Genomic DNA, 27,152 nt, shown 5'->3' on the forward strand with positions numbered 1-27,152 from the left:
TATAGCCAATTATCGGCATTGGAAGAAACAGAATTACGTAAAGCATCATGTTTTTTAAGTTTGCGTAAACTTACCATTTCGTACCGCGAGTTAAATGTTACCTCATTTTCTTTTAAATAAATAAATAAAAAATGGTAAAAATATTTTTAAAGTTACTTCTAAGAGCTCATTCAATGTTATTTTTAAAGTTATTGCGTAAACCTATCAATCAGCGCGGTGACGTAAATCTGATCCCATTTATTGCATATCAATTTAAAAGAAAGTGGTAGTAAGAATTCCTTTCCGCAATAAAAGCGAGGAAAAGAATTGTTTTATTTTATCTATGGCTGATTCAATATATGAAGTTGTTTTGTCGTATCAAAATTCCTGGAATTTCTATGCCTTTCTTTTTATTAAACTAGAACGTATTAAAAAAAAAAAAAAACTTGAAAAGTTTTGTTAGCTTTGATAGAAATTTAATTTTGAAGACAACATACTTTCTTCCGTTTTCGACTATGAAGAGATACGATTTAGCTTAGTTATTTCGGTATTTGATTTTATCACGTCGTAAATAAATGAGAGTGACCACCACAATAGATAAGTAATTTAAGGCCACCAATTCGAGTCCGCTAAACAACAAGTTATAAATGTTTAATAATTGGCTAGCGTGATAAAGGTTTACTTAATGTACTTACGAATTTTCTGTCATTTCTTTCATAATAGCACTATCTACATCATTGAAATGTAAAAATTGGATTTTAATCGTAATTTATTAGGTACAGAATGTGTTGTGTCGAGATTTTTATTGATGCTTTATTGCCCGATCATCCTCACGGGAATTTTTATTAAAATTCCTCATGTGCCGAATGGAAGGCATTAACCACTACCTCTCTTTTTCTCTCTTTATATATATATATATATATATATATATATATATAATTATTATTCTATAATTATATTCAACTCTGTAATTATTATTCAATTTGTTAGGTCTTGTTAAGTTACAAAAACATGCCATTGAACGTGAGGATGTGTGGCGAGTGAATAAGGGTGTACACAAGTTATATTTATTGTACATATAAAAAATTTTATGAGTGTATATTTCTATGTAACATTCGTTTTTTTTTTAAATTTATATACACATATTGAAAATTTGTAAAATGAACCAGAAAATTGATAAGTATATGCATCTTTCCGTGCGTCACTCGCTTTTGTACTTTGTGGTATACTTATTGAACATTTGCAGTATATATACTAGAAACTTATCTGGTATGTATCTTTTCATGTATCCCTCGCTTTTGTTATTTGCGTAGAAGTAATGAAAATTTGTCGAATTGACCAAACACTTGGTGAGTTAGTACCTCTTCCATGTATCACTCGCTTTTGTACATTGTTGTACACTTACTGAACATTTGTAGTATGTGTGCTAGAAACTTATCTAGTATGTATCTTTTCATGTTTTACTCGCTTTTGTTATTTACGTAGAAATGATGAAAATTTGTGGAACTTGATGAATCTTTAGATTAATCTTGTGTAACGAAACTCACAAAAATAAAAGGGATAATATTACATCATCCGCTTTAGTAATGAGTGTTTTATGGAGATAAAAAAAATTATAGTCTGCAATAAGCACTGAAATTCGTCCTCGACAATTGACAAGATCTTTACGGACCTGTGCCCTTCAAACAGTTTGAATGGAAGTAAAAAAAATAACAAAAAAACTTATCAAACAATGACGCACTTGGGTTGGAGATCTTTTTTCAGATCGATGACTGGATCGGACAGATCGGTGGTGGAATCGTTCTTCTTGAGGGCAAATGTGTTGTTGATTTTTCGACTGATGCGCTTGGAGAGGCGTCGGCTCTTCCTCCTGAACAAATCCTGTTCTTCCAGGAGTGCCTCCTGAGCTTCCTCCTGATCCCTAGCCAACTGCAGGAGGGTCAGAAAGACTTCCTTTACATTCGTGTTGAACTTGGCAGATGCTTCGTAAAAACAACAACCGTCCATGGATTCTTTTGTCCTCTTCAAAGCCTGGTCGTAGGTCACTTGGCGATGAATCTCCAGATCCGACTTGTTTCCCACCAGCAGCACGGGTACGTCATCGTCCGCTGCAAAAGGAAAGACACCGTGGTGTATAACTACCACTATAAATATTAAATATGGATTCACTAGTACAGGGATGGGCAAACTTTTTTGGTCGAGGGCCAAAAATCAAGAAAAAAAATTTTTGGTGCGCCAAGAAAAAACTTCAAAATTTAAAAAAAAAAAAAAAAAAAGCGATATACAAGTTTTAATTTAAATATTTAGTGAGATGATGGAAATTGCGATTTCATTTTTAAAAGTTGCTTATATTAAGGTTGGAAGCGAGATGTGCTTATTTCAATGCTAAAGGCTAAATGCTTTTCTGTTAGCCTACTTCTGAAATGATTTTTTCTAAGGTTCATAGTTGAAAACTCTTGTTCACATAGATAAGATTAAGCAAACATAGCACTGACTTCTGGGCATGAAATATTAAATTTTGGAAACTAGCTTTTGGTAATGATTCGTAAAACTTTGGCAAATTTAGAAACCACTGCTTCAGATGATTGTTAGATTGTCCGCTCTTTGGAGCGTAAAATGCGCAGTCTGCCAAATGTGAAGTACGATTTACCTATATTAGATTCCATAAGTCAGCTCCTCGAGAAAGGCAAACGCTAGTTGGAGCCAATCTACGGCTATTCTATAAAGAACTTCTGCTTTCAACATTTTACTAATTGAAGCTGTCTGCGCTAACTATTTCCATCAATTTATGTTTTGTAGAACAAAAATAGAGAAAGTAAAAGTGTCATCAGTACTTTGTTAAAAAAGGAAGAGCAGAAATAATTTTAAACGTAGTCGATAAGAAAATGGATGTATATTGTTTATATTTGCCACTGATCGGCAAATAAAAATTTTATCCGCGGGCCGGATAAAATCTTCCGACTGGCCACAGTTGGCCCGCGGGCCGTAGTTTGCCCATCCCTGCACTAGTATATAAAAGACATGTTAACTTGATTCTATCTAGAAGTACCTTTTGATAGATGAAGGCTGACATAGTCGATAATAAAATCCCCTTATTGGTGACCTCCGGACGTGATAATAGACTTTCCAACATCGATGGATGGACCACATTAAACAGCTAATTTGCTCACAAAATAGCGCTCAAAACAAAACAAAAATCTGCTGAGGTAAATAAAAGTCACCCTGCCAATAAACGAAAATGAAGGAAAAAAATAATGAACGAAATGATCTAAATAAACAAAAAATGAAGGAAAAATATAATAAGCAAAAATTATATAAATAAAAAATTTAAAAAAAGCAGCATAAATCAACTAGTCGTTTATCGAATTCTATCACAGATAAAATTCTGAAAGGGGAGTAACTACCACTATGAACATTAAATATCAATTCACTACTAGTATATAATACACGTAAACTAGGTTCTATCTAGAGGTACCTTTTGATAGATGAAGGTTGACATAGTTGATAATAAAATCCCCTTAAAACTATTATATTGACCACAGAGGAGTTTGGTTTAGTTGTTTTTTGGTTTTGGCTTTAACTTTGATAACCTTACTTTAATCTTGCTAATTTTAGTAATCTAACTATAAGATTAAATGCAAATAAAAGATGTAACTACTCATAATGCAAAATTTACGTATGAATTAATTTAAGGGAAACATGTTTTTTTTTAATTTAAGGGAAATTTATATTTATAATTTATAAAATGTAATATTTATAATTTATAAAATGTAATATTTATAATTTATAAAATGTAATACTTATAATTTATAAAATGTAATATTTATAATTTATAAAATGTAGTATTTATAACTGATTTTTTAAATTATTCATAACTTGTTGTATTCATAAGTTGAAAAGTAAATCATCCAAATTCCACTCCATTTTAATTTTTTTTAAAACTACATGAAAGTCGTTTTCGTTGCAGACTGGATTTTTTTTAAAAAAAAAATTTCTTCACGAAATGGTGGTGTTTTGGGGGGAAAAATGGAAAAAACATAACATAATATAAGTTACATTTTCAAAATTACTCAAAATCAGTCAACCCAATTAAAAGATCCCCACGTACAACAAAAAGTATATTTACTTTGAACTTTGTGTCAAAATTTGAAGTAAAACAGTTAATTGTACTAGTTGCGCAAACAGAGTAAGCAAGATAAACATAATCTCGAATATATTGCGTTTAAAGTTTTATGATCAATAAAATTTATAAAATTTTGCAAATAACTATAATACATCAATACCAAATCCATAAGATGCTTCTTCTCCGCCATTTTCAATGTCAAATACTAGTCTAGATCTTTTCCTTGTTCATCTACTTCCATGTGACGCTTCATGTGTTTTTAGAATAGCAACCGAAATTACACGGTCATCTTCCCTTTGAGCATATTCTTTGGGCTTACGTTTATTTCTACTTGTTCCATAACTGTCAAAAATCCTTTGCAATCTTTATTCAAAATTATTACAGCTAAACTAGTTGCATTTTTAAGTATTTAAAGTGGATGTACTGTTAATTCTTAATCTTACATAATTTAAACAAAATAATTTTAATGAAAATAGTTAAACTAATGATATTTTACGAAAATTTATATCATGGGAGTGAGTAAATCCATTAATCAACTGATCGCATTAGTTCACATGCATGTCATATAGCGTCCCGCGCTTGACACATTATGCTGTAGTTTTTACATTTTTGCGAAAATCAATTCGAAATGTAATGATAACAATGATACAATAATATGTATAATGATTATAATGTACGAATAATCTTAAAAAATAAAACTATCAAAAAAATGAAATTTTTTTCCTTTCAATATTTTTTTTTTTAATTTTTAATGTGTTGTTCCCCCTTTTAATAACATTTTGAGTAGTATACTCTTCAGGTATCCTTTTGAGGTTTAAAACTCTTAATCACTGGAACTTATTTTCTTATCTTTTCGTTTCCTAAATTTAACTTTTGTTTCAAATTTGAAATTTTTCCAAATTGCATTTAGATTTTAAAAGCAGACGAAAATAAGCGGATTTTAGCGCCCTTGAGTAAACATTTTTTAAACTTCTTCTCCCCCTTTGTCGACGCCCGGTGGCTGAACGGTAGCTCTTCGCGCTGTCGTGCCACAGGTCCTTGGTTCGATCCTTGGGCCGGGCAAGGCTGTCTCAGCCTTTCATCCCTTCAGTGGGTCGATAAATGAGTACCAAGCATGCTTGGGAACTAAACACTGGGGGTTCCGCGTTCGGCTGACCACCTGACCGGAACATCTGCTCCTGCACCCCAGAGCCCAAGGTCAAGAAAATTGAGATGGGCACAGTAGGCCTTGGCCCTCTATTGGCTGTCGTACCACTGAGTTTAGAGTTTAGTTTCCCCCTTTGTCAGCGAATATGATGAAATTGGAAAAATTCCTTGCCCTCTTGGCTGCTTATAGAATATTTGAACGGATCCTAACAGGCTATTGGTGATCCGAAGTACAATACTGGCACACTATACCCAAGAACATAAGGAGGATACAAGTATATATAAGGCTAGGGATTCTGAAGAGGTTCAAAGGGGGAAAAGAAAAAAGGAGGATAACCTCTTATGTCTCGAATGAGCTGCCACAACTGAGTGGCTTCTCTGAAGGATTGATAGCTGTCCACTGAGTAGACGAGGAGGAAACCTCTTCCCGATCTTATGCTCAGTTCTCTCATTGCTGGAAAATGGTGACTACCGGCTGTGTCAAGTATTTCCACTGTGTGCGAAATGCCATCTGGAAAAAAAATACAATCAAGTATATTATTCAATCTTCAATTGGAGTGAATGACATAAAATCTCAAACTTATAAGTTATTACTAAGGCCCGGATTTTGATGACATTTGCATTTTTGGACATTTTTTGTCCTTTGGAGCATTTTTTTAGATTTATAGGGCATTTTTTTAAATTTTGGGGCGTATTTTGCATTTAAAAGCCTTTTTTAAGGCTTTTGTTAATTTTTTCCAATTTTTATTATTTTTGGGGTTATTTTTATTACATGAAATGCAAGATTTGTCTTATAATTTTTACATTTCATATTGTAACTCTCAAGGAATGTTTCAAAACATTTGCTCCTAGTCAGCTTTGCCCCCTAAACCAGTAATCACACGATGGGGTACCTGGTTAGATGCATGCTTATACTACAGTACAAATTTTAAGATAGTGAAGTCTATCTGTCAGTAGTTTTGATTCAGAAGATGCTGCATCAATTAAGATAGCACTAAAAGTGCTCGCTTCTGATAAAATCGAAGGAAACTTAGCATTTATCAAGTATAACTTTGCTATTGTGTCTCGACAATTACAAGTTTGGAGAAACAAGTTTTGGAACTTGGCGATGCAATAAATTACCAAGGGAAGAAATAGGACAAAGTGTAGCAGCTAAAATGAACAAAGTTTTGGAGAATAACACTGGCTTCCAAACAATGAAGAAAATCTCTAGGATACTAACAGGTGAAGCAACAACTTTTCAAATTGAAGAAGGATTGTCAGTAAGTGAGACCGTCGTTTTCAAGTACGCACCATTAACATCTGTAGATGTTGAAAGAAGCTTCTCCAGGTATAAAAATTTACTTTCAGCTCGTTTACATTTCAAAATGTCAAAAAACATTTATTAATCCAATGTAATTCTGATATTTAGTAATATTATTAGATGTAAGTTGTTATATTCATTAAAGTTTCCATACAAAATGGAAATGTTTTGGTGTCAATATATGTTCCTTTTTTTTGTTATTTTAGGATATAAAACATATTTTTCAAACTTTAATAAACGTAGAATAAGTATTGCATTGATTTATATTTTTTGAAATGACTCATAATTCTAAAGAGTAAAACATTGTTTTAGTTCGATATTTTTACTTTATTTAAGTCATGTCATAAGGCATTTTTAGCTCAATTTTCGCATTTTTAGAGCATTTTTAAGGACATTAGTTGAGATTTTTTAGGTCATCAAAATCCGGGCTCTAGTTATTACTTTTAAGATTATATCTATTTATGCTATCTATTTCTTATGTAGACGATAAAAAACGTTACTTTTCCGTTAGCAGGGAGCAAATGCCGCCAATAGTGAACCAAGCGCGAGACAAGTCGCCAATCTAGGCGAATAACAAGACAGTCGACGGAACAAATGTCGAAAACGTTCAACTGTAAACAAATAGTTCTTAATAGTAAGCAAAACAAGTTGAACCATAAACATATATTAATCAATTGTAAACAAAACAGTTTTAATAGTTTAACGTCCTGCAGTGGACTGATTGTTAAGACACGGTTCCAAGCAGATCACCGAAGTCAAGCATCACTGTCTGCCGTCAGTGTGCTGGTGGGTGACCACTTGGATCTGTCCGCTCAGGACTGAGGGTGTACGGCAGTGGCTCCCAACCTCTTGTGGACCATCGCCCCCCTCTTGGGGTTGGCTGACACATATCGCCCCTTTCTCTTTTTGTTCAAAAAACCATTCAGTGTTGCTTGTGAGCAACCAAACACTGAAAATATGCAATGTTATTTGATTTTAATTTAAATTGTAATGCAAATAAGGAGGCACATTTATCCTGTCATTTTTATTAATTAAAAAAAAATTGTGAATCTTTTTTTTAACCAAAAATAAATGATATTTAAAACGGAATAATCAAAACAAAAGTACATTTTTTTAAATTCATATTTTAATGTAATCAAGAAAACGTTAAACTAAATTTTGTAATGTTCTACAAATTTTGTTTTGTAATCCAACTAAATTTGAGAAAAAAATGAAGATTGAGAAAGTACATTTTTACCACTTCAATGACTGCCCTGTGCTTGGTGTATTTCAAGTTAAAGCTTGAATGTCAGGTTTTATGCTCCTCAGATTTAAATGCGGGTCTCCTTTGAAGTAAATGTCCAACATATCTCTTTGCTTTGTGAGCAGCTGGAAGACAGAACTAAATCCTCTCTCCACTAAATATGCTGACGGGAACGAGATGAGAAGAGACTCAGTTTGTTTCCATAATTGTGGATAAGTGTCCATAAGCTTTACCCAAGCTAACTCGTAACCGTCTTTTTTAAAGACGACTTTAGCCTCAGAGTCATACTTCAAATCTAAAATCTCAGTCTACAAAGAGGAAGTGAGCTTATCCACAACTTCAAAAGAGAAAGGATCGAAAATCCAATCCGGAATTTCTAATTTCATCAAATCTTTAAATCTTGATTCCATAACTGATCAAGGTGATCAATAAAAATTAAGATTTTATTTTCGAGAATCTCTTATTTTCGAGAATCTGCCATTGAACACTTTTTAAGAGTTGGAAGTTGCATTAGGTCTTTGCGACCAATGTTTGACTTATAGATATCAAACTTGGCGGTGAATGAAGATATGATTCCCTTAGCCTTGATAATGTTCATTTTATTTCCTTGAAGTTTTACGTTGATTTCCTTCATTTTTTCAAGACTATGAGTGAGGTACGCAGTTTCCAACTTGTGTTGCTTCCAAACTCTCACTTAAAACAGGATCAGTGGTGTCGAGAAACTCAGTAACCAAATCCTGCAATTCGAAGAAACGGCTCAGTTTCCTTTTGAAAGCCGTCTCACAGCTGTATGTAGGTGCAGAAATTCGAAATCTTTATCATTTTCATGGCAAGTTCTCAGAACAAACGGTTATTAGGAGCATTAACTTTTATTTTATTGATGCCAGAAATAACCAATTTTTCGCATTCAAAAGTTGACGATGAATGACATAATGAATGGTGAGATAACTTCCGGTACTTCTTTTTTAAGGTGACCCAGAAACCCAGTATGACAACCAGACATGGTTGGAGCACCATCTGTTGCACAAGCACTTACATTTGTGAGGGGAATTTCTTTTACCTCAAAATAATCTTTGACCAATTTAAAAATCGACGATCCTTTTGTATCTGTGTACAAAGTTCTTGTAAACAACATTTCCTCGTTAATCTCCTTACTCTCATTTATGAATCTCACGTAAGCTAAAACAGCTTTGTTATCTATCACAGTTGATTCATCAATCTGCAATGCAAATTTACCTTCTTTCAGAAATTTGATGAGTTTTGATTCAACGTCGGCGGCCATCTCATCAATACGCCTGGAAACAGTATTATTGCTCAGATAAACAGAGTGACTTATCAGATTTCCGCCAGCGATACCAAAACGTATGACGAAAACGATCCTGCACTAGAATTTTTTTTAATTTTTAACTATCATAATTACTTGTCTACACCAGAACCATAGGTTTCATATATATTTTCAATCTCAATCTCAAATAGCTTTTATTATTAATATTATTAGCAATTTTTATCTTTTGAGTACTTGTCGCCCCCTGATCGCCCCCCTAAGGATTATCGCCCCCTTGAGAAGCTCTATCGCCCCCTTTGGAGCGATCGCCCCCAGGTTGGGAACCACTGGTGTACGGTATGGGTCCTCGTTAAACTGTTCTGTCGTAAAGTGGTCGACTTCGCGTGCAGGTCCTCGAGCTACCGAAGTGGAAGTGCCATCCCCTCTGCAGAGGATCAAAATTGTGATGGCATGTCTTCGGATCATCCTCATGGATGTTTCCAAGACAGTCACCAATAGCCCATTGCGCAGTTCTAGTCCGACGTAAATGAACTAGAACTAGAATTTAATGGCTAAACAGTTTAATAGTTTAGTTGTTAGTTTAACAATAAAAAATTTGCGATGTAAGAAAGAAAAGAAAATGTGCTTTGTTTTGAATGAATGCAAAGAATAGAGCAATCTAACATTCCCCTTATGGTTGTAAGAAATTTGGCGGATTCTTCATTATTTGGCTATTTTTCGAATGCGCCCGGCTAACGGAAAAGTGCCTAAAAAACTGAAGAAGATTCTGTTTTTCTAAACATTTATAAGATAGTATCAGTGATGTATGATAGCTTACAGCTCTATTTAATCAAAAAAAGTTTTTTTTCGCTTTCCTTAATATTTAATCAATCTTTATTCGTTGTACCAGTTACGATTTATGATGAATGCTGATGGCGTGTGAGGGCTACGTTATTCAAAGTGTGTTTACTGGAACCAACATGTTTTTTTGTTTGTACTTATGCTTTTAAAATGTATTTCTATAAAACTAAATAATTTTCAATCAATTAATAATCGATAATTGAAGTAGAAAGAAACTAAGTTGGGTACTATGAAGAAAAAAAATATAGGAGAAAAGGTACTAAATCGTTTTGAAGAAATCTAAAAATTCAAGCCAATGATGATTAGTTAATTAATCTTGGTAATAATTACTATTAGTATAACGGTAATTAATACTGTTTTGGCCAGATGTACTGTTGTAGTTATCAAATTGCCTACTATAGGTAATATGAAAATAGGTTGTTATGGCCCTCTGAAAAGAGTGAGTACTGGAAAAAATTGCATAATCATGGTAGCTCTAAACCAGTTGGTCGCCACAGGTGCGGTGCAACAATAATTCTGATAAATTGTAGCTACTAGGTCGGGATAGCCTGGTCGGTGGGGTGCCGGGCCTATGTCCAAGAGCTCGTGGCTCCGGTCCCCGCCGGTAGAAGACTCCCTGTGTAGTAAATGGTGACTGATGCACGTTAAATCTGTCGAATCTCAAAGTCCTCCATGTTCTCATAACAAATCAAAACCTCTGGGGGTACTGATCCAGGAGTTCCCTTGTCTTCTGGTTTGGGTTCAAAATTACAAGGCTACGGCGTTGAACATTACTAGTCGTAAACCCAAAAATTGGGTAGGCTGTTCAGCGGCGGTCATAAAATAAAATAAAACCAGTTGGTCGGAAGTAGCGCACTCATCATCATAGTTGGCCAGACATCCCAATGGGGGCCAATGCCTTCCTCTGAAGATTTGTCCATAACGACTTCCTATTTATCTGGAATTCTTTTCATTAATTGCAAGAAAATCAGACTCCACCGAGTCAGCCTATCTCAACCGCGGCCGGCCATGACCTGGAAGGTGTGAGGAACGGTCTAGGTACTTGATGTTTAAGATTAGTGGTCGAAAGTTTCGCGCTACAAGTATTGAAACTACGGTAGTCGCTACTTTTTTTTCGTAGTTTGTAGTGTTGTGTGGTACTTTTTTAAAGGCCCCTGTGACCGTGAGTTTACAAGAATTGTGTATTTAGAGTTACGTATAACTAATGTTTAAGTTAGCCATTTTAATTTATTTCTTTAATCGCACTTTCATATGTAAATGTAGGCTCATAAAACAGTGATGATATTTCAAAGGAAGGGGACGTGTTTTCGATTTGCTTAATTTCTTAGAAGAAATAAAAGAGCATTAAACGCTTAACAAAATAACAAGTATTTGATAATTTCCTAGCATGTCTGAAATTAAATAATCGCTCTCAAAAAGAACATAAGAAGTGGAAGACTAAACGTGCAAATTCGAACGAAATGTCTTAGAATAACAAACTGGCTCATGTAAACATGAATGAAAATTTCTAAATTATTCTTCATGTTTAATATAAGCCAATTTTTTTTAATTCAAAACCATTTTGAACATAATGTGTAAATTAATTTCTCCAGCAGTGTAAATTATACAGGTGCAGATTAATTTCTCCAGCAGTGTAAATTATACAGGTGCAGATTAATTTCTCCAGCAGTGTAAATTATACAGGTGCAGATTAATTTCTCCCGCAGTGTAAATTATACAGGCGCAAATTAATTTCTCCAGCAGTGTAAATTATACAGGCGCAGATAAATTTCTCCAGCAGTGTAAATTATACAGGTGCAGATTAATTTCTCCAGCAGTGTAAATTATACAGGTGCAGATTAAATTCTCCAGCAGTGTAAATTATACAGGTGCAGATTAAATTCTCCAGCAGTGTAAATTATACAGGTGCAGATTAATTTCTCCAGCAGTGTAAATTATACAGGTGCAGATTAATTTCTCCAGCAGTGTAAATTATACAGGTGCAGATTAAATTCTCCAGCAGTGTAAATTATACAGGTGCAGATTAAATTCTCCAGCAGTGTAAATTATACAGGTGCAGATTAATTTCTCCAGCAGTGTAAATTATACAGGTGCAGATTAATTTCTCCAGCAGTGTAAATTATACAGGAGCAGATTAATTTCTCCAACAGTGTAAATTATACAGGTGCAGATTAATTTCTCCAGCAGTGTAAATTATACAGGCGCAAATTAATTTCTCCAGCAGTGTAAATTATACAGGTGCAGATTAATTTCTCCGGCAGTGTAAATTATACAGGTGAAAATGAATTTCTTTTAACTACATTTGTAACAGAGTAGTTGTAGTTATAGAAAACCACAAAAATAGTGTAGTTTTTCCGACCTATGTTTAAGATGTACAATTTAATAATGTGTTTCACAGGGATTGGCTTTCTCTAATGTGTTTTAAAATGATTTAATTGAAGAAAAATTAATACTATTCCATCAGAAACCTTTCCAAACTTTTTGTACAAGATCCTGCTTTTGTGGAAAAGGAAAATATCTATTCGTAATTTTTGTGACAGTTGGGTCCTACATTTTGTGAAAAATCAACCAGATCTAAGGGTTTGTTTAGACTCTTTAGAAAAGATCCCGAACTCTCTTCAAAATTTTCTTACACCTAAAATCGGTGTTGAGTGGGGTTTTTTCTACCAGTTTCTAGTTTTCTGAACATATGAAATTAAGTTCCTTTTCTCGTTAAAGAAAAAAAAATTTCTTTCGAGGAGTTTTTCAAAGAAAATAAAACAACCAAAAAAACTTTATATATATATATATATATATATATATATATATATATATATATATATATATATATATATATATATATATATATATATATATATATATATATATATATATATATATATATATATATATTATGACTTTATAGCTATATATGTACTCAGGTATACATATAATCCCCGCCTTTTATCTAAATTTCAACGCATCCTTAACATTCCCGAACCATTTTTAGGTATGTGATTATGAATGTTTAACTCTGCAGTCTTGTAACTTTGACTCCGACCCAGAAAACAAGGGAACTTTTGTACCAACCATTTTGATAAACTAGCTTTTGTGGACTTTTTAATGGAACTAACCAGCAATTGCGTTATGATCAGATGAAAATCACGAAAATCCACTACAATCAGGCCAATGGCTTGTGATTTCCTACCTATAATCGTTAACGAGGTTACGAACATCGGAAACTGTTTGACTGCCTGAAGAAAGTAAGAAGTTATGAAAAGCCGACTATAATAAACAACTTCAAATTCCGTTGAGTAATTAATTTGATTTTGGTGTTTTTGTTCCTGCCTTCCTCAATTCTAATTCGTCAGAGTTTGATTTCAGTTATATATTTTTCCTTACTTAAATATTAATTAGCGACTCGAAATATGTATTTGTTTTAATTCTTTTATAACACGGATTCTTAAAATATTTAATAAGGGCATGTATATAGGAATGTAGTGAATGTATATAGGCAGTAGTAAGGACACTTTTTATCATTTACATTTCAATCTCCGTTAAGAAAGCATTTTAAAAACGAAATAAACAAAAAGAAATTTTCGTGTTAAAAATTATTCCCTTTATCCACAAACAGAACTGTATTAATTACGAACGTAGAGTTTTCAGAAAAAAAGATGTGTGACATTAAAGTGAATTATAGAAAGAAAAAAAAAAGAGAAATAGTTCGGAAAATCTTAGAATTGGATTACAGAAAAGTTTTTTTTCCCAGAGAGATGGAGTGCGAAGGGGTTACCATAGCGACTCCACAAAACCTATTTATGGAATGCGGTTTCCAGCAACATCGATCAGACATCCCACCTGTTTCTGATTATTTTTAACGCTCCATTCCATAAAACAAATCATTACAACCTCTCATCATTTTTTGATAAAGGGAATTTATACAAATGGCTTTCACCGCCCTTTTCAGGGCGCTGAAGAAGAATTATAGTATAATTTTCAATATTCCGTAAAATTTGAGTGAGTGCCAATTAATATTGGGAGGGGGGGAATAGAAACTGGATACAAAACGACTTTAAATATAATTAGAAATCAATTTTTAAAAACTTGTTTAATATTAACTAATTATTTATTACGCAGCAACACAATTACATATATACTATGCATTATATAACATGCTTTTATATATATATATATATATATATATATATATATATATATATATATATATATATATATATATATATATATATATATATATATATATATATATATATATATATATATATATATATATATATATATATATATATATATATATATATATATATATATAACACTATCGCTTAAATATCTGCCACTCAAATGGCAGATATTTAACTTGAATTGTTTTCGCTCAAGCTGTTGTAATTCATTTACGTCCCACTAGAGCTGCACAATGGTTTATTGGCGACGGTCTGGGAAACATCCCTGGGGATAATCCGAAGACATGCCATCATAATTTTGATCCTCTGTTGAAGGGATGGCACCCCCGCTTCGGTAGCCCAACTACCTGCACGCGAAGTCGAGCACATTACTTTAGAACAGTCTAACGAGGACCAATACCGCACGCCCTCGGTCCCTACGCAGACTGATCCAAGAGGTCACCCACCCGCACATTGACCCCAGCCAGTGATGCTTGACTTCGGTGATCTGTGGGTTTGAGTCTTAACGATCAGTCCACTGCGGGACGTTTTCGCTCAAGCATGATTTGATGGGTGAGCTATTTATTATTTAATTGTATGCCAGCTATAAGCTAGAATTTGCATCGTTTTATTTTAAAGAGGAAACGATAATAAATCTAAATGAAATTGTTATGTTCTACATTTTAATTAAGTTAAGTTCTCACTTCTATTTTACATTTAATTTTTTTTTTCTTGCGTCTATGTCAATCAATATTTTGAATCAAAAAGATTTTTTGAATCATTTGATTGATAGCGGTATTTCTTAAGAAGACGCTGTTTTTCTTTTTGGTAAGTGAATATACCTGTAACTCTTATAGTTCTTATTTTTAAAAATACTATTATTTAGAATATGTTATATAAAATTTCCATTTAAATTAGTTATTTTTCAGCGTTTTTAAATAAAATACTGGTTATTTAAATTATTTTTCAGAAGATATTTATTAAAATTGAAAGTGTTAAATATGGATGATTATGGAATTTTTAAAAAAATCTCATTCAGTGCAGAATTTTTTCAAAATATGTGGTGTTATATTAGATATGTAAAGTTTTTTAGACATCATATAAAAATTTTAACTTTTTATTTTATTATAACGGAGTATAATTTCATATTATTCTATACTTTTTTTTATAAAATCTATCTTCTTCCAATGCGGTGAACTGTGTTTGAATCCCAGAGATGATTGGTCGATACGAATTCCGCATCCGGCTCGCACCGACCACAGTGCTGACGTGAAATATCCTCAGTGGTAGACGGATCATGGGTTAGAGTCCCCTTGCAGTTAGGCTAACCGTGGGAGGTTCTCGTGGTCTTCCTCTCTAACACAAATGCGGGTTAGTTCCATCAAAAAGTTCTCCACGAAGGCAAATTTCTCTCAATACGTGATCCAGGAGCAGCCTACCTAATTTTGGGTTTACGACTACTAATGTTCAACTCCGCAGCCTTTTAATTTTGAACTCAATCTAGAAAACAAAGGAATTCCTGGATCAAGTATTAAGATAAATTTACCTGCGTGAAGGACTTATTGATTAAACTAACCCGCATTTGAAGCATGGACTGAAGATTCCCGTGCAGTAAATGGTGACTGATGCACGTTAAATTTGTCGAGTCTCAAAGTCCGCCCTGTTCCCATAACAAATCATACCTCTTGGAGTGCTGATCCAGGAGTTTCCTTGTCTTCTGGATTGATTGAAAATTGCAAGGCTACGGAGTTGAACATTAGTAGTCGTGGTCCTAAAATTGGGTTGGCTGTCCAATGACGGTTATAAAATAAAATAAAATATACTCGATAAGTTGCAGTTGTTCAATAACAAAAACAGTACTTGTTATTCAAATCTTTACGCCAGGCCTGCCCACGCGCCTTGAACGCGCTACAACGTAATAACCGCGAGCTGCGCACGTGTCGACTTTGGATAGGCCTGCTTTATGCAGTGATATTCGTTCTAACACGTTGTTCAGTTGATTTCTTTTGCGCCCTAAATTCATGAAAGAAATGTGGAATAGAAGAGAGTTATTGGAAAAGCTAAAGAACATAGGTGAAGAGTGTTCCGATGTAGAATCAGATGCAACAAATTGGGAACTATCATCTGAAGATGAATCGGATTATATTCAAAGTGAGACATCTGATGCTGAAGATATCGATGAAGAGGCGATCACCAACGATGAGAATGAAAGTGTCATCAATGTGTCCAGGAAAGGGTGTAGGGTGCTAAAGTAGTTCAGACTCTGATGAAGAAACTGAAAACACCTTTCAAGAGACCGAAACAGCTGCCGATGCTTACTGTGTGGTTAAAATTTGATGAAGGTGGAATTCCTGGAAGGTTACCATCTACTTGTGTTTTCAAGGGTGTGAAAGGTCCAACAGGCTACGCAAAAAGGAACATTATGGCAGATAATCTTGTCAGTGTATTCTCGTTGACAATAGATAACTATATTATCGAACATATAAAAAACTGCACAGAAGAAGAAGGCCACCGAATTTTGGGGAACGATTGGACAACAACATTACCGGAAATTCGTGCATTTATTGGGATTTCATATGCTTGTGGAGCCTACGAGGCAAAAAATTTAAAACTGAGTTATTTATGGTCAGCAAAGTGGGATTCCGAATTTTTTAGAATAACTATGACCAGAGATAAGTTGAAGCAAATCCTACGATTTATTGGTTTTGACAAAATAACCGAAAGAAGTAGACGTCTCCAAACAAATAAATTTGCCTTGGTTTCGGAAATATGGGACAAATTCATTGAAAATAATCAAGCTTGCTATCAACCAGGGCAAAATATAACAGTTGACAAAAGCCAGGTGCAAGTTTATACAGTATATGCCTAATAAACCCAACAAATTTGGTATCAAATTCTGGCTTGCATCAGATGTTAGTAGCAAGTATGTTTTGAATGGTTTTCCTTACTTGGAAAAAGATGAACAACGACCATCGTCAATGCTTCTCAGTGAACACGTTGTTCTGAAACTTGTCGAGCCAAGCTGCGGAAGGAATATCACGATCGATAACTTTTTCACTAGCATGTCACTCGCGACGATATTATTGGACCCAAAAAACAACACTAGGTGGAACTATTAGAGGAAATAAAAGACCCAAAGCAGCCAAACAAACGAAGGATTGCATGCCTCGTTTTTCCACTCTCCTATATAAATCACAAAATTGTGTCCTTACAATATATAAAAGCAAACCGAATAAGAGAGTTCTAAGTTCCAGGCATAAATTTGAGAAAATTGATAAAAGTAGTTAAAAAATGTTACAGGACTCTATTCAATTTTATAACAAAACAAAATTTGGAGTTGATATGGCGGATCAAATGGCTAGAAAATATGCAGTAAAATCTAGTTCTCGTAGATGGCCCCTCCAAATATTTTTTCAATATTTTAGATTTGGCTGTTGTAAATGCTTGGATCCTTTACAAAGAAGAGACAGGAATACTAATACAACGTAAGCAGTTCCTCTTTCAATTAGCAGGACAACTTTCCACCGATTACAGAGCTGCAAGGCAGAAAAATTCATCAGAACATGGAGACCCACAAAGATCAACTGCAACATCGTCAAATACAACATATTCTAACAAACGTAAAATTTGTCAAGTACGACTTCGCCACAAAAACAAAACAAATAATATATGTGAAAAATGTTAAAAGTATTTTTGCGGAAGATGTACACATGAAAAGATTTCCATTTTCATTTGCTTAAAATGTATAAATAATGAATAAATTATTTTTTTCCAAGTGAAAGTACCCCCTGAGGTACAAATTGTTATGGATGGTTTTGTGACCTTATAGATTTAACCTGCACCAGTCACCATTTACTACACGGGGGGTTTTCGGGTGGCTAGATTCGATCTCCCATTCTCACGAATGTGAGTCCAGCGCCCTGTCAACCAGGCTATCCCGGCCGTACGATCAAATTTATTAAGCTTTTTGTTATTAAATATGTGATTTGCATTAGTGATTATGATTAGTATGGTGTTTGATAATTTAATTATAAAGTTGATAATTTAATTTATTTATATAATTACAGAACAAGGTTCTACTTATTATTTTATGTAAAACATTGAGATAAAGTACACTTGCTTTTAACTTTTTACGAAATTTTTTTTTCTTCTTAGGCTTTATTTATTTAAAAATGATAGCTTGGAAAGTATTACTAGATGTTATTTAAACAATTATAAAATGTGGAAAAATTGTTTTTATATTCTCAATATATCTTTTTTAAAATAAATTTCTTCTACCTTTTCGGACGAAAACTATTTCTTCCGAGTGAGTTTTATTCCATGATTTCGCCTGCGTTCTTAAACAAATATTCATTTTATAAATATGGTTCATTGTAAACCTCACGTTCTTCTACCATTTTAAGTAAAAATGATCTAAAATAATTTTATTTAAAGCAAATACTTAAATTTCATTAATTTTTTATAAATAACGTCTCATTCTCCAACTTTTAGATGTCTTTCTCGTGTTTTTCCCAATTTTCAAAATGAAAATTCCTGAGATTCATCTAATTAACCTTGTATAAACATGACCCACTAAACTTAGTTAAGTTAGTCTAAGTTAGAAATTATATCTAAATACAAAACAGAATGCTTATATGTATTTACCAGAGTTGGGCGTCGATTACAGTAATCGATTACAGATAATTACTGCTATATAATCAATTACTTGTAATCACGATTACAGGTAATTGCGATTACAAGTAATCATAATTTTTGATTACATCAGAGCAGGGGAAAAATACAATCGATTAAATTTTTTAATTACAGTAATTAATTACTTGTAAACATGATTACTGTGACATTCATAATTTTGATTACAACTGTAATCGTGATTACATAACCAATTACTTGTAATCGTGATTACTGATTACAAATAATCAAAATATGCGATTGCATGTAATCATAATTACAAATAATCTAAATATATGATTGCACGGTTATTGTATACTTAAAATGATAATATTTTACAATAGATAGTATAATGTATCATATAATGATACATTTTGTACATATTTACAGAAACCGTATTCAAATTCAATATTTGGAATGGATCCGGACCAAATTTGGTGCAAATACGTTCGAAGACTCAGTTGACCTAACGATCAGGGTGCCTACTAACAGCGAACCTAATAATAGGAGACCAAATAACAGCGAACCACTATTCGACTACAAGTTCTCGCTTACATCCCAAAGAATGAGTTTTTCGTAGGATTTGAAAATATATTTTATCGAGCCATGGCGGTTCAGGGGATAGAGAGCACGTCTCTAATGAAGTAACCCAAATTCTGGTTCGCACTGACCACAGTGCTGACGTAAAATATCCTCAGTGATAGGCAGACCACCGGCTAACAGTGGGAGGTTTCATAGTTTTCCTCTCCGTGTAACGCAAACGCTGGTTATTTCCATCAAAAAAGTTCTCCACGAAGGCTAGTTTGCCCCGATGTTTGATCCAGGAGTTCTTTTGTCTTCTGGGTTGGATTCAAAATTACAAGGCTGCTGAGTAGAACAGTAAAAGTCGTAAGCTGTTCAAAGCCGGTTATAAAATATAATATCGATAACGTTAGGCGCAGCGGCTCAGGGAATAGAGAACTTGCCTCCCAAGTTGACTTGTGTTAGAATCATCGATATGAATTCTACTCCTGTCTCTCGCCGACATTTGTGCTAACATAAAATATCCTTAGTAGTATACGAGTCATGGGTTAGAATCACCAGGGTTTTCCTCCCCATATAACACAAATGTGGGTTAGTTCCATCAAAAAATCCTCATGTACAGTTTGTCTCAATGCTTGATCTAGGAGTTTCCTTGTCTTCTGGATTGGATTGAAAATTTCAAGAGCATTGATAATAGTAAACTCAAACTTATTGCTGAATGTTCAACGCCGATTATAATACCAGTAGTATTTAATACCACATTAGTTAAGCATCACTGGCTGCAATAATAGTTAGGTGATTTTCACGACATTCGAAATAAGTACTGATTCGTCAAAAATGATCAAAAATATTAGCATGAGAACAAATAATTTTTTCGAGAATTACAATCAATTAATTTTTGTAATCGATACAAATTGAAATAAAAAAATGAGTTTCGTATCAGAAAGGTAAATTTATGAAGAACAGTTCTACATTAGAACCGTATAAAATTGCTATATTTTTATTGGCGCCAAAGATGCTTAGTTAATTTTTGTAATAGGTACAAATTGAAGTAAAATATTAAATTTTGCAATGGAAGCTAGAATGAAACATAAAAATAATGCTTATTCGTATATGAAAACTGTATGAAATTGCCATATTGTTATTAGCACCAATGTTGCTAAATTAATTTTGGCAATAGGTACAAACTGAAATTCAAAAAAAGCAATAAATAAGTTTTGTACTGAAAAGGTAAATTGGTGAATAAATGTTACCCATTATTTGTTTATTTTTACCATTACTTTTATAAAATTGTTTTATTAAAATGCTTGTAAAGAAAAAATAACATGTCCTAATAATAATTTTGTTATAATGAAAAAGATACCAACATCAATCATGGTATGATAGCCCAGGGTGTGCCGAAGCCTTCCAAACTAGGTGTTTCCAGTCACTTTTACAGGCAGCCATACTCTTTCATTTATGAAAAATTGCATTAGTACTTTGCCTCGATTAAAAAATAAATTCAAGAGCTAAAATCAACACTGAAATATCGATTTCCTCTGAAAAACATTTTCGAAGCTTATTTTCACTCTTTTGCGTTTTCATTTCCACAATCGGCGTTTATATTCAGGTTGCGCATTCACTAAATCAAATCAAGAACTAGATTAGATACAGGCTTCTTTCTTCAACTTTCTTCATTCATAAACTATTAATGATCTTTAAGACAAATAAATATATTTTCAGAATAATTAATAGTCTTTCGCTGATGAATATGTATACATTTGCTAAGAAAATTTATTCATTAAGGTGTAAAATAATCATAAATAAATTTTTTGCTAGTTTTTAAAGTTTTTACAAACTAGTGCAAGATCTGATGCTTTTGCACTAGTTTTATAAACTAGTGCAAAAACATGATATTGGACAAAATTTTTCGAAATTGACTTTATTATAAATTTAGAATCCCTGTAGTCATAGCTTTCTAAAAATACTTTGCTTTTGTTTGTACTCTAATTATTTACGAAGTTATAGCAGTTTTTGTTCAAGATGATAATAGTGGATAGACTAGTTATTTTAAGTCTTTAATTGCGTTTATCTCAAAATCAGGCTTTTCTTTCACATTTTACACCACTTTAGGCATGATATCTCATGTTGTTTTTAATAATTGTCTACAATTTTCCATTAGTGTTTATGAATGTAGCACACATGCTTTGAATTGCGGACTAAGATAAAAAAGTAGAATATCGTTTTTTGTGCATGTTTTTCGCAAAGACAAGTGCGAAAATTTTTAAAAATTTGCTTTATTAACTACATTTATCCCTAACTCAGTAGTATATTCATTTGCTTTTAATATAATAGTTCAAAACATGGTTGATAGCCTTCTAAATAAAATCCACAAAGGATTTTTGTTTTGGGTGATAGAATTTTTCTACAGTGTTTAGTGTATATGCAAAAAATGCCTTATTTTTACCTGAAAAGGATTATTTAAAAAATAATAATATAAATACTTTTTTCTACTAGTTTTATAAGTTTTTTACACAGAATAAAGCAAATGAACTAGTTTTTTAAAATTGCAAGAACTAAAGATGGAAAAGAGCCGCGATGCCTCAGATAGAGCATTTGCATTCAAATGAGGTGAACCGATTTCAAATCCCAGAGATGGCTGGTCAATGCGAATTCCGCATCCGGCACGCACCTACCACAGTGCAGACGTAAAATATCCTCAGTGGTAGACGAATGATGGGTTAGAGTCTCCTTGCTGTCAGGCTAACCGTGGAAGGTTTTCTTGGGTTTTCTCTCCATGTGACGCAAATGCGGGTTAGTTCCATCAAAAAGTCCTCCACGAAGGCAAACTTTCTCCCAATACTTGATCCAGGACTTCCCTTGTCTTCTGGATTGGGTTCAAAATGACTAGGCTACGGTGTTGAACATTAGTAGACGTAAACCCCGAGTTGAGTCGCCTGCTCAACTGCAGTTATAAAACTCCAAATGCTTACGTGATAAAGTAACAATGCACATCCCTTGTTTTTTTCTTTAATTTTGACTTTTATCGTAATAATCTAACTTTAGGATTAAATTCATGTAAATTAATGTCTTTGCTCAAAATATACGTTTACATTCGTTTCATAAAATTAAGTAGAGTATTTTTTAAGAATGTTTTCTATTTTCCTACTGCAGCCAAAACTCTTTACCTATGAAACTCTCCATAGAAATTTTTTCCAATTCCTTTTTTGCCGTATTTAATTCAAAACTTGAACATGTTACATTTGTCATTTTTTGGTTAATATTTTTTTTTCTTTTTTGCCTTTTAAAACTTTTTTGAAAGCACACTTGTCAGCAAAAATAAGCAAATTATAACTCCCCCCTCTGTTAAGCCCATGCGTAATATTTGAAATCCCCAAATGAAGGCTACTTAATATTGACGGGGATCACTAATTAGAAACTGATATTCTAGGCTACTTCTACATGAAAATGTTTATTTCAAAATGTTTTCCATTTTATTGGTGACCAAATTTGGAAAGACATTCAAAATAAAAACACAGACATATTTGGAAAAACATTCAATATGAAACATTCAAACATATTTGGAAAAACATTCAAAGTAAGAACATTCGAACATATTCGAAAAAACATTCATTTAATTTTATATTAATAAGTATTGTTTAATACAGTTTATTTCTCTTTTTTTATTTAAAAATGGTAAGAGTTAAAATTATTTCCGTATACTATTATCAAGCGGAAAAAAATTTCCTCGAATTTTTATTAGAGGTCTAGTGGACACAAAAGATTCTTAAAGAATAGTATCGACTCAAAAATTTATAAAATAAATTAAAAACGTAAATTTCGTTTTATTCACCGTTACATCTTTTTGTTTGAATTTAATTCCAGAACTAGATTACTACAGTAAATGCCAAAGTTAACGCAAAAATTAGGGAGGGGGGATTTGCATCTTTCTTACGTAAGCATAAGTGGGTGTTTGTGATTTGCTTATTTTTTCTGACTGTGGGGAGGGTGAGTTCAAAATAGCCAAAAATATGCTTACGTAACTAAGTTTTTAGTATTAACGTCCTTTTATAATAATTCATTAAATTAATTGGTTGAAGGTAATGTTTGTCTATCCTTTGATGATTCTTTCTATAGATTTTCTCACTAAATTTGTGTTGAAGTAGTTTGTATAGTAGTTGAAGGTCGTGTTTTCCTACTTTTTACTAACTGTTAGTTAAATAGTCACGAAAATTTAGAAAAAAAACTGTCTTAATTAGCGCGTTTTCTTAAAGATATTTTGCTAAAAAAGTGTTGGTATTGCAGTTATTTTTAATAATTTTTCTATTTTCTATTTTCTCTTTTTTTTAATAATTTTTTCTCAAAAGGTGGTTAAAAATTTAAAAAAATTCTAACTGCGAAAGCGCAAATCATATTATTTCCCCTACAAGGTATTTGTTAATCTAATTAATCTCCAAAAAGGAACTACTTTAATTACTTTATGTACTATTATTTTATAATCTTATTGTTAAGAACGTTACACTTGTATGAAACTGACGAAAAATTTGAACAAAAATGAACGGTTTAAAGAGATTGGAGAGAAATGGGAAATTGTTTTAGCAGTAGTATAGTATGCTGAATTTAATTAATTTCAATATAATTATTGCAATATATATCTAAAATAATTAATTTTCCCTAACAACTTCTATTATTACTTTTTTAAATTTCTGAAACTTTTTTGCTAGAATTAAATTGCTAACAAAAATATTTTTAAAAAATGCGCAATTTAGAATAGATGAGAAAGATAAATAGAATTTATTTTCTTGGCAGTTGGATGGTATGATCAAAATAATTAATTCTAATATAATTATTGTAATAAATCCAATATAATTAATTCTCTATATATAATTTCTCACAATATTTTATTTATTTCAAAATATTCTTACGCTGGTCATCAGTCAATAACAAAACATTTTCTTAAAGAAAAATAAGATATTTAGTTAGAATAGATGATAAAAAGAAATGGGACTTAATTTTTGGAAATTGGATGGTGTAGGAAATGTAATTAATGCCAATAATTATTGCCAATTTCAATATTATTATTGTAATACATCAAAAATAATTAAATTTTTCTTGTAGATTTTCTTCTACTATTTCAAAAACTTCTTGCGCAGAAAATAAATCAATAACAAAATATTTTCTTTAAAAAAAACCATTTATACAGAAAAGATGATAAAAAGAAATGGGACTTAATTTTTTGTAAATTGGATGGCATAGGGAATCCAATTAATGCCAAGATCATTCTTGTAATATATCAAAAATAATTAATTTTTTAAACAGATTTTCTTCTACTATTATTTTATTTCAAGAACTTCATTCGCTGGACATCAATCAATGACAAATAAAAAATTTAAAAAAAGAGAAACAAAGGAAAAGAAATTTATTTAGAATAGATGGTAAAAAGAAACAGAACTTAATTTTGTAAAATTGGATGGTATAGATAGAGAATGTAATAAACGCCAATATTATTATTCTAATATTCCAAAGATAACTAATTTTTTAAATAGATTTTCTTCTACTATTTCATTTATTTCAAAAACTTCATTCGTTGCACATCAATCAATGACAAAAAAATTTTCAAATTAGGGGGCAAAAAAGGAAAAGAAAACTATTTAAAATAGAGAAAAACGAGAATTAGAACTTATATTTTGACAATTGGACGGTATGCTGAATAATGCCAATGTAGTATAATAAATTGAAAAACATTCCAATTTATATTATTATTTAATATATATTTCATTTATTTCAAAAACTTCTTACGCTGGTCATCAATCAATTACAAAACATTTTCTTAAAAAAAAAAATTTTTAGAATAGATGATAAAAAGAAATGGGACTTAATTTTTGAAAATTGGATGGAATAGGGAATGTAATTAGTGCCAATATCATTATTCTAATATTCGGTAAATAATTAATTTTTCAAATAGATTTTCTTCTACTATTTTATTTATTTCAAAAACTTCTTACGCTGGTCATCAATCAATGACAAAGCATTTTCTTTCCAAAAATTATTTAGAATAGATGATAAAAAGAAATGGGACTTAATTTTTCGAAATTGGATGTAATTAGTGCCAATATATTTACTGTAATATATCAAAAATAATTAATTTTTTAAATAGATTTTCTTCTACTATTTCATTTATTTCAAAAACTTCTTACGCTGGTCATCAATCAATGACAAAGCATTTTCTTTCCAAAAATTATTTAGAATAGATGATAAAAAGAAATGGGACTTAATTTTTCAAAATTGGATGTAATTAGTGCCAATATATTTACTGTAATATATCAAAAATAATTAATTTTTTAAATAGATTTTCTTCTACTATTTCATTTATTTCAAAAACTTCTTACGCTGGTCATCAATCAATGACAAAGCATTTTCTTTCCAAAAATTATTTAGAATAGATGATAAAAAGAAATGGGACTTAATTTTTCGAAATTGGATGTAATTAGTGCCAATATATTTACTGTAATATATCAAAAATAATTAATTTTTTAAATAGATTTTCTTCTACTATTTCATTTATTTCAAAAACTTCTTACGCTGGTCATCAATCAATGACAAAGCATTTTCTTTCCAAAAATTATTTAGAATAGATGATAAAAAGAAATGGGACTTAATTTTTCGAAATTGGATGTAATTAGTGCCAATATATTTACTGTAATATATCAAAAATAATTAATTTTTTAAATAGATTTTCTTCTACTATTTCATTTATTTCAAAAACTTCTTACGCTGGTCATCAATCAATGACAAAGCATTTTCTTTCCAAAAATTATTTAGAATAGATGATAAAAAGAAATGGGTCTTAATTTTTCGAAATTGGATGTAATTAGTGCCAATATATTTACTGTAATATATCAAAAATAATTAATTTTTCAAATAGATTTTCTTCTACTATTTCATTTATTTCAAAAACTTCTTACGCTGGTCATCAATCAATGACAAAGCATTTTCTTTCCAAAAATTATTTAGAATAGATGATAAAAAGAAATGGGACTTAATTTTTCGAAATTGGATGTAATTAGTGCCAATATATTTACTGTAATATATCAAAAATAATTAATTTTTCAAATAGATTTTCTTCTACTATTTCATTTATTTCAAAAACTTCTTACGCTGGTCATCAATCAATGACAAAGCATTTTCTTTCCAAAAATTATTTAGAATAGATGATAAAAAGAAATGGGACTTAGTTTTTCGAAATTGGATGTAATTAGTGCCAATATATTTACTGTAATATATCAAAAATAATTAATTTTTCAAATAGATTTTCTTCTACTATTTCATTTATTTCAAAAACTTCTTACGCTGAACGTCAATCAACGACAAAAAATTTTCTTAAAAAAAGGAAAAAAGAAGGAAAAGAAAACGATTTAAAATAGATGAAAAAGAGAAGTAGAACATATATTTTGGCAGTTGGGTGTTATGCTGAATAATGCCAATATAATTATGGTAATAAACTGAAAAATATTTAAATATATATGTATACATATAAATTGAAAAATATTAAAATAACTTCTTCTAACATTTTATTTATTTTTTATTCTAAAATTCGAATTGAATCAATAACAAAGAAATGTTCTTTAGAATTGATCAGAAAGAAATACCTGGCAGTTGGATGGTATGCTGATAACAGTCTTCAACAGTTGGTTTATACGTGCTACAGAACATATCGTTCAAGAAACGAACTACAAGACTCGTTTTCCCCACTCCACCTGCCCCTAAAACAACAAACTTACTTTCTCTCATCTACGATATATTTTTAATCCATGGAAATATCCTTTATAACCTGGATAAAACAGTTGCCGTACCCAGAATTCATAAGTATATCATCTTCCCCCACGTGAAGCCGCGTGTTTCAT

General features: G+C 31.7%; 1 protein-coding gene across 1 annotated transcript; it reads right to left on the bottom strand.

The window, feature by feature from the left end:
* Positions 1 to 1,097: 1,097 nt before the first annotated feature.
* On the bottom strand, positions 1,098 to 27,152 carry LOC107447599 (ras-related protein Rap-1b-like). The gene is made up of 3 exons (XM_016062546.4): positions 26,898 to 27,152; positions 5,586 to 5,759; positions 1,098 to 2,087 (listed from the first exon to the last, which is right to left on the bottom strand). The coding sequence occupies exons 1-3, from the start codon at positions 27,037 to 27,039 to the stop codon at positions 1,705 to 1,707; spliced, it is 699 nt and encodes a 232-aa protein (XP_015918032.1). The 5' UTR covers positions 27,040 to 27,152; the 3' UTR covers positions 1,098 to 1,704.

This window comes from Parasteatoda tepidariorum, chromosome 2, assembly GCF_982258835.1.
Source record: "Parasteatoda tepidariorum strain Cologne lab strain chromosome 2, Ptep-v5.0, whole genome shotgun sequence".
NCBI classification, from domain to species: Eukaryota; Metazoa; Arthropoda; class Arachnida; order Araneae; family Theridiidae; genus Parasteatoda; species Parasteatoda tepidariorum.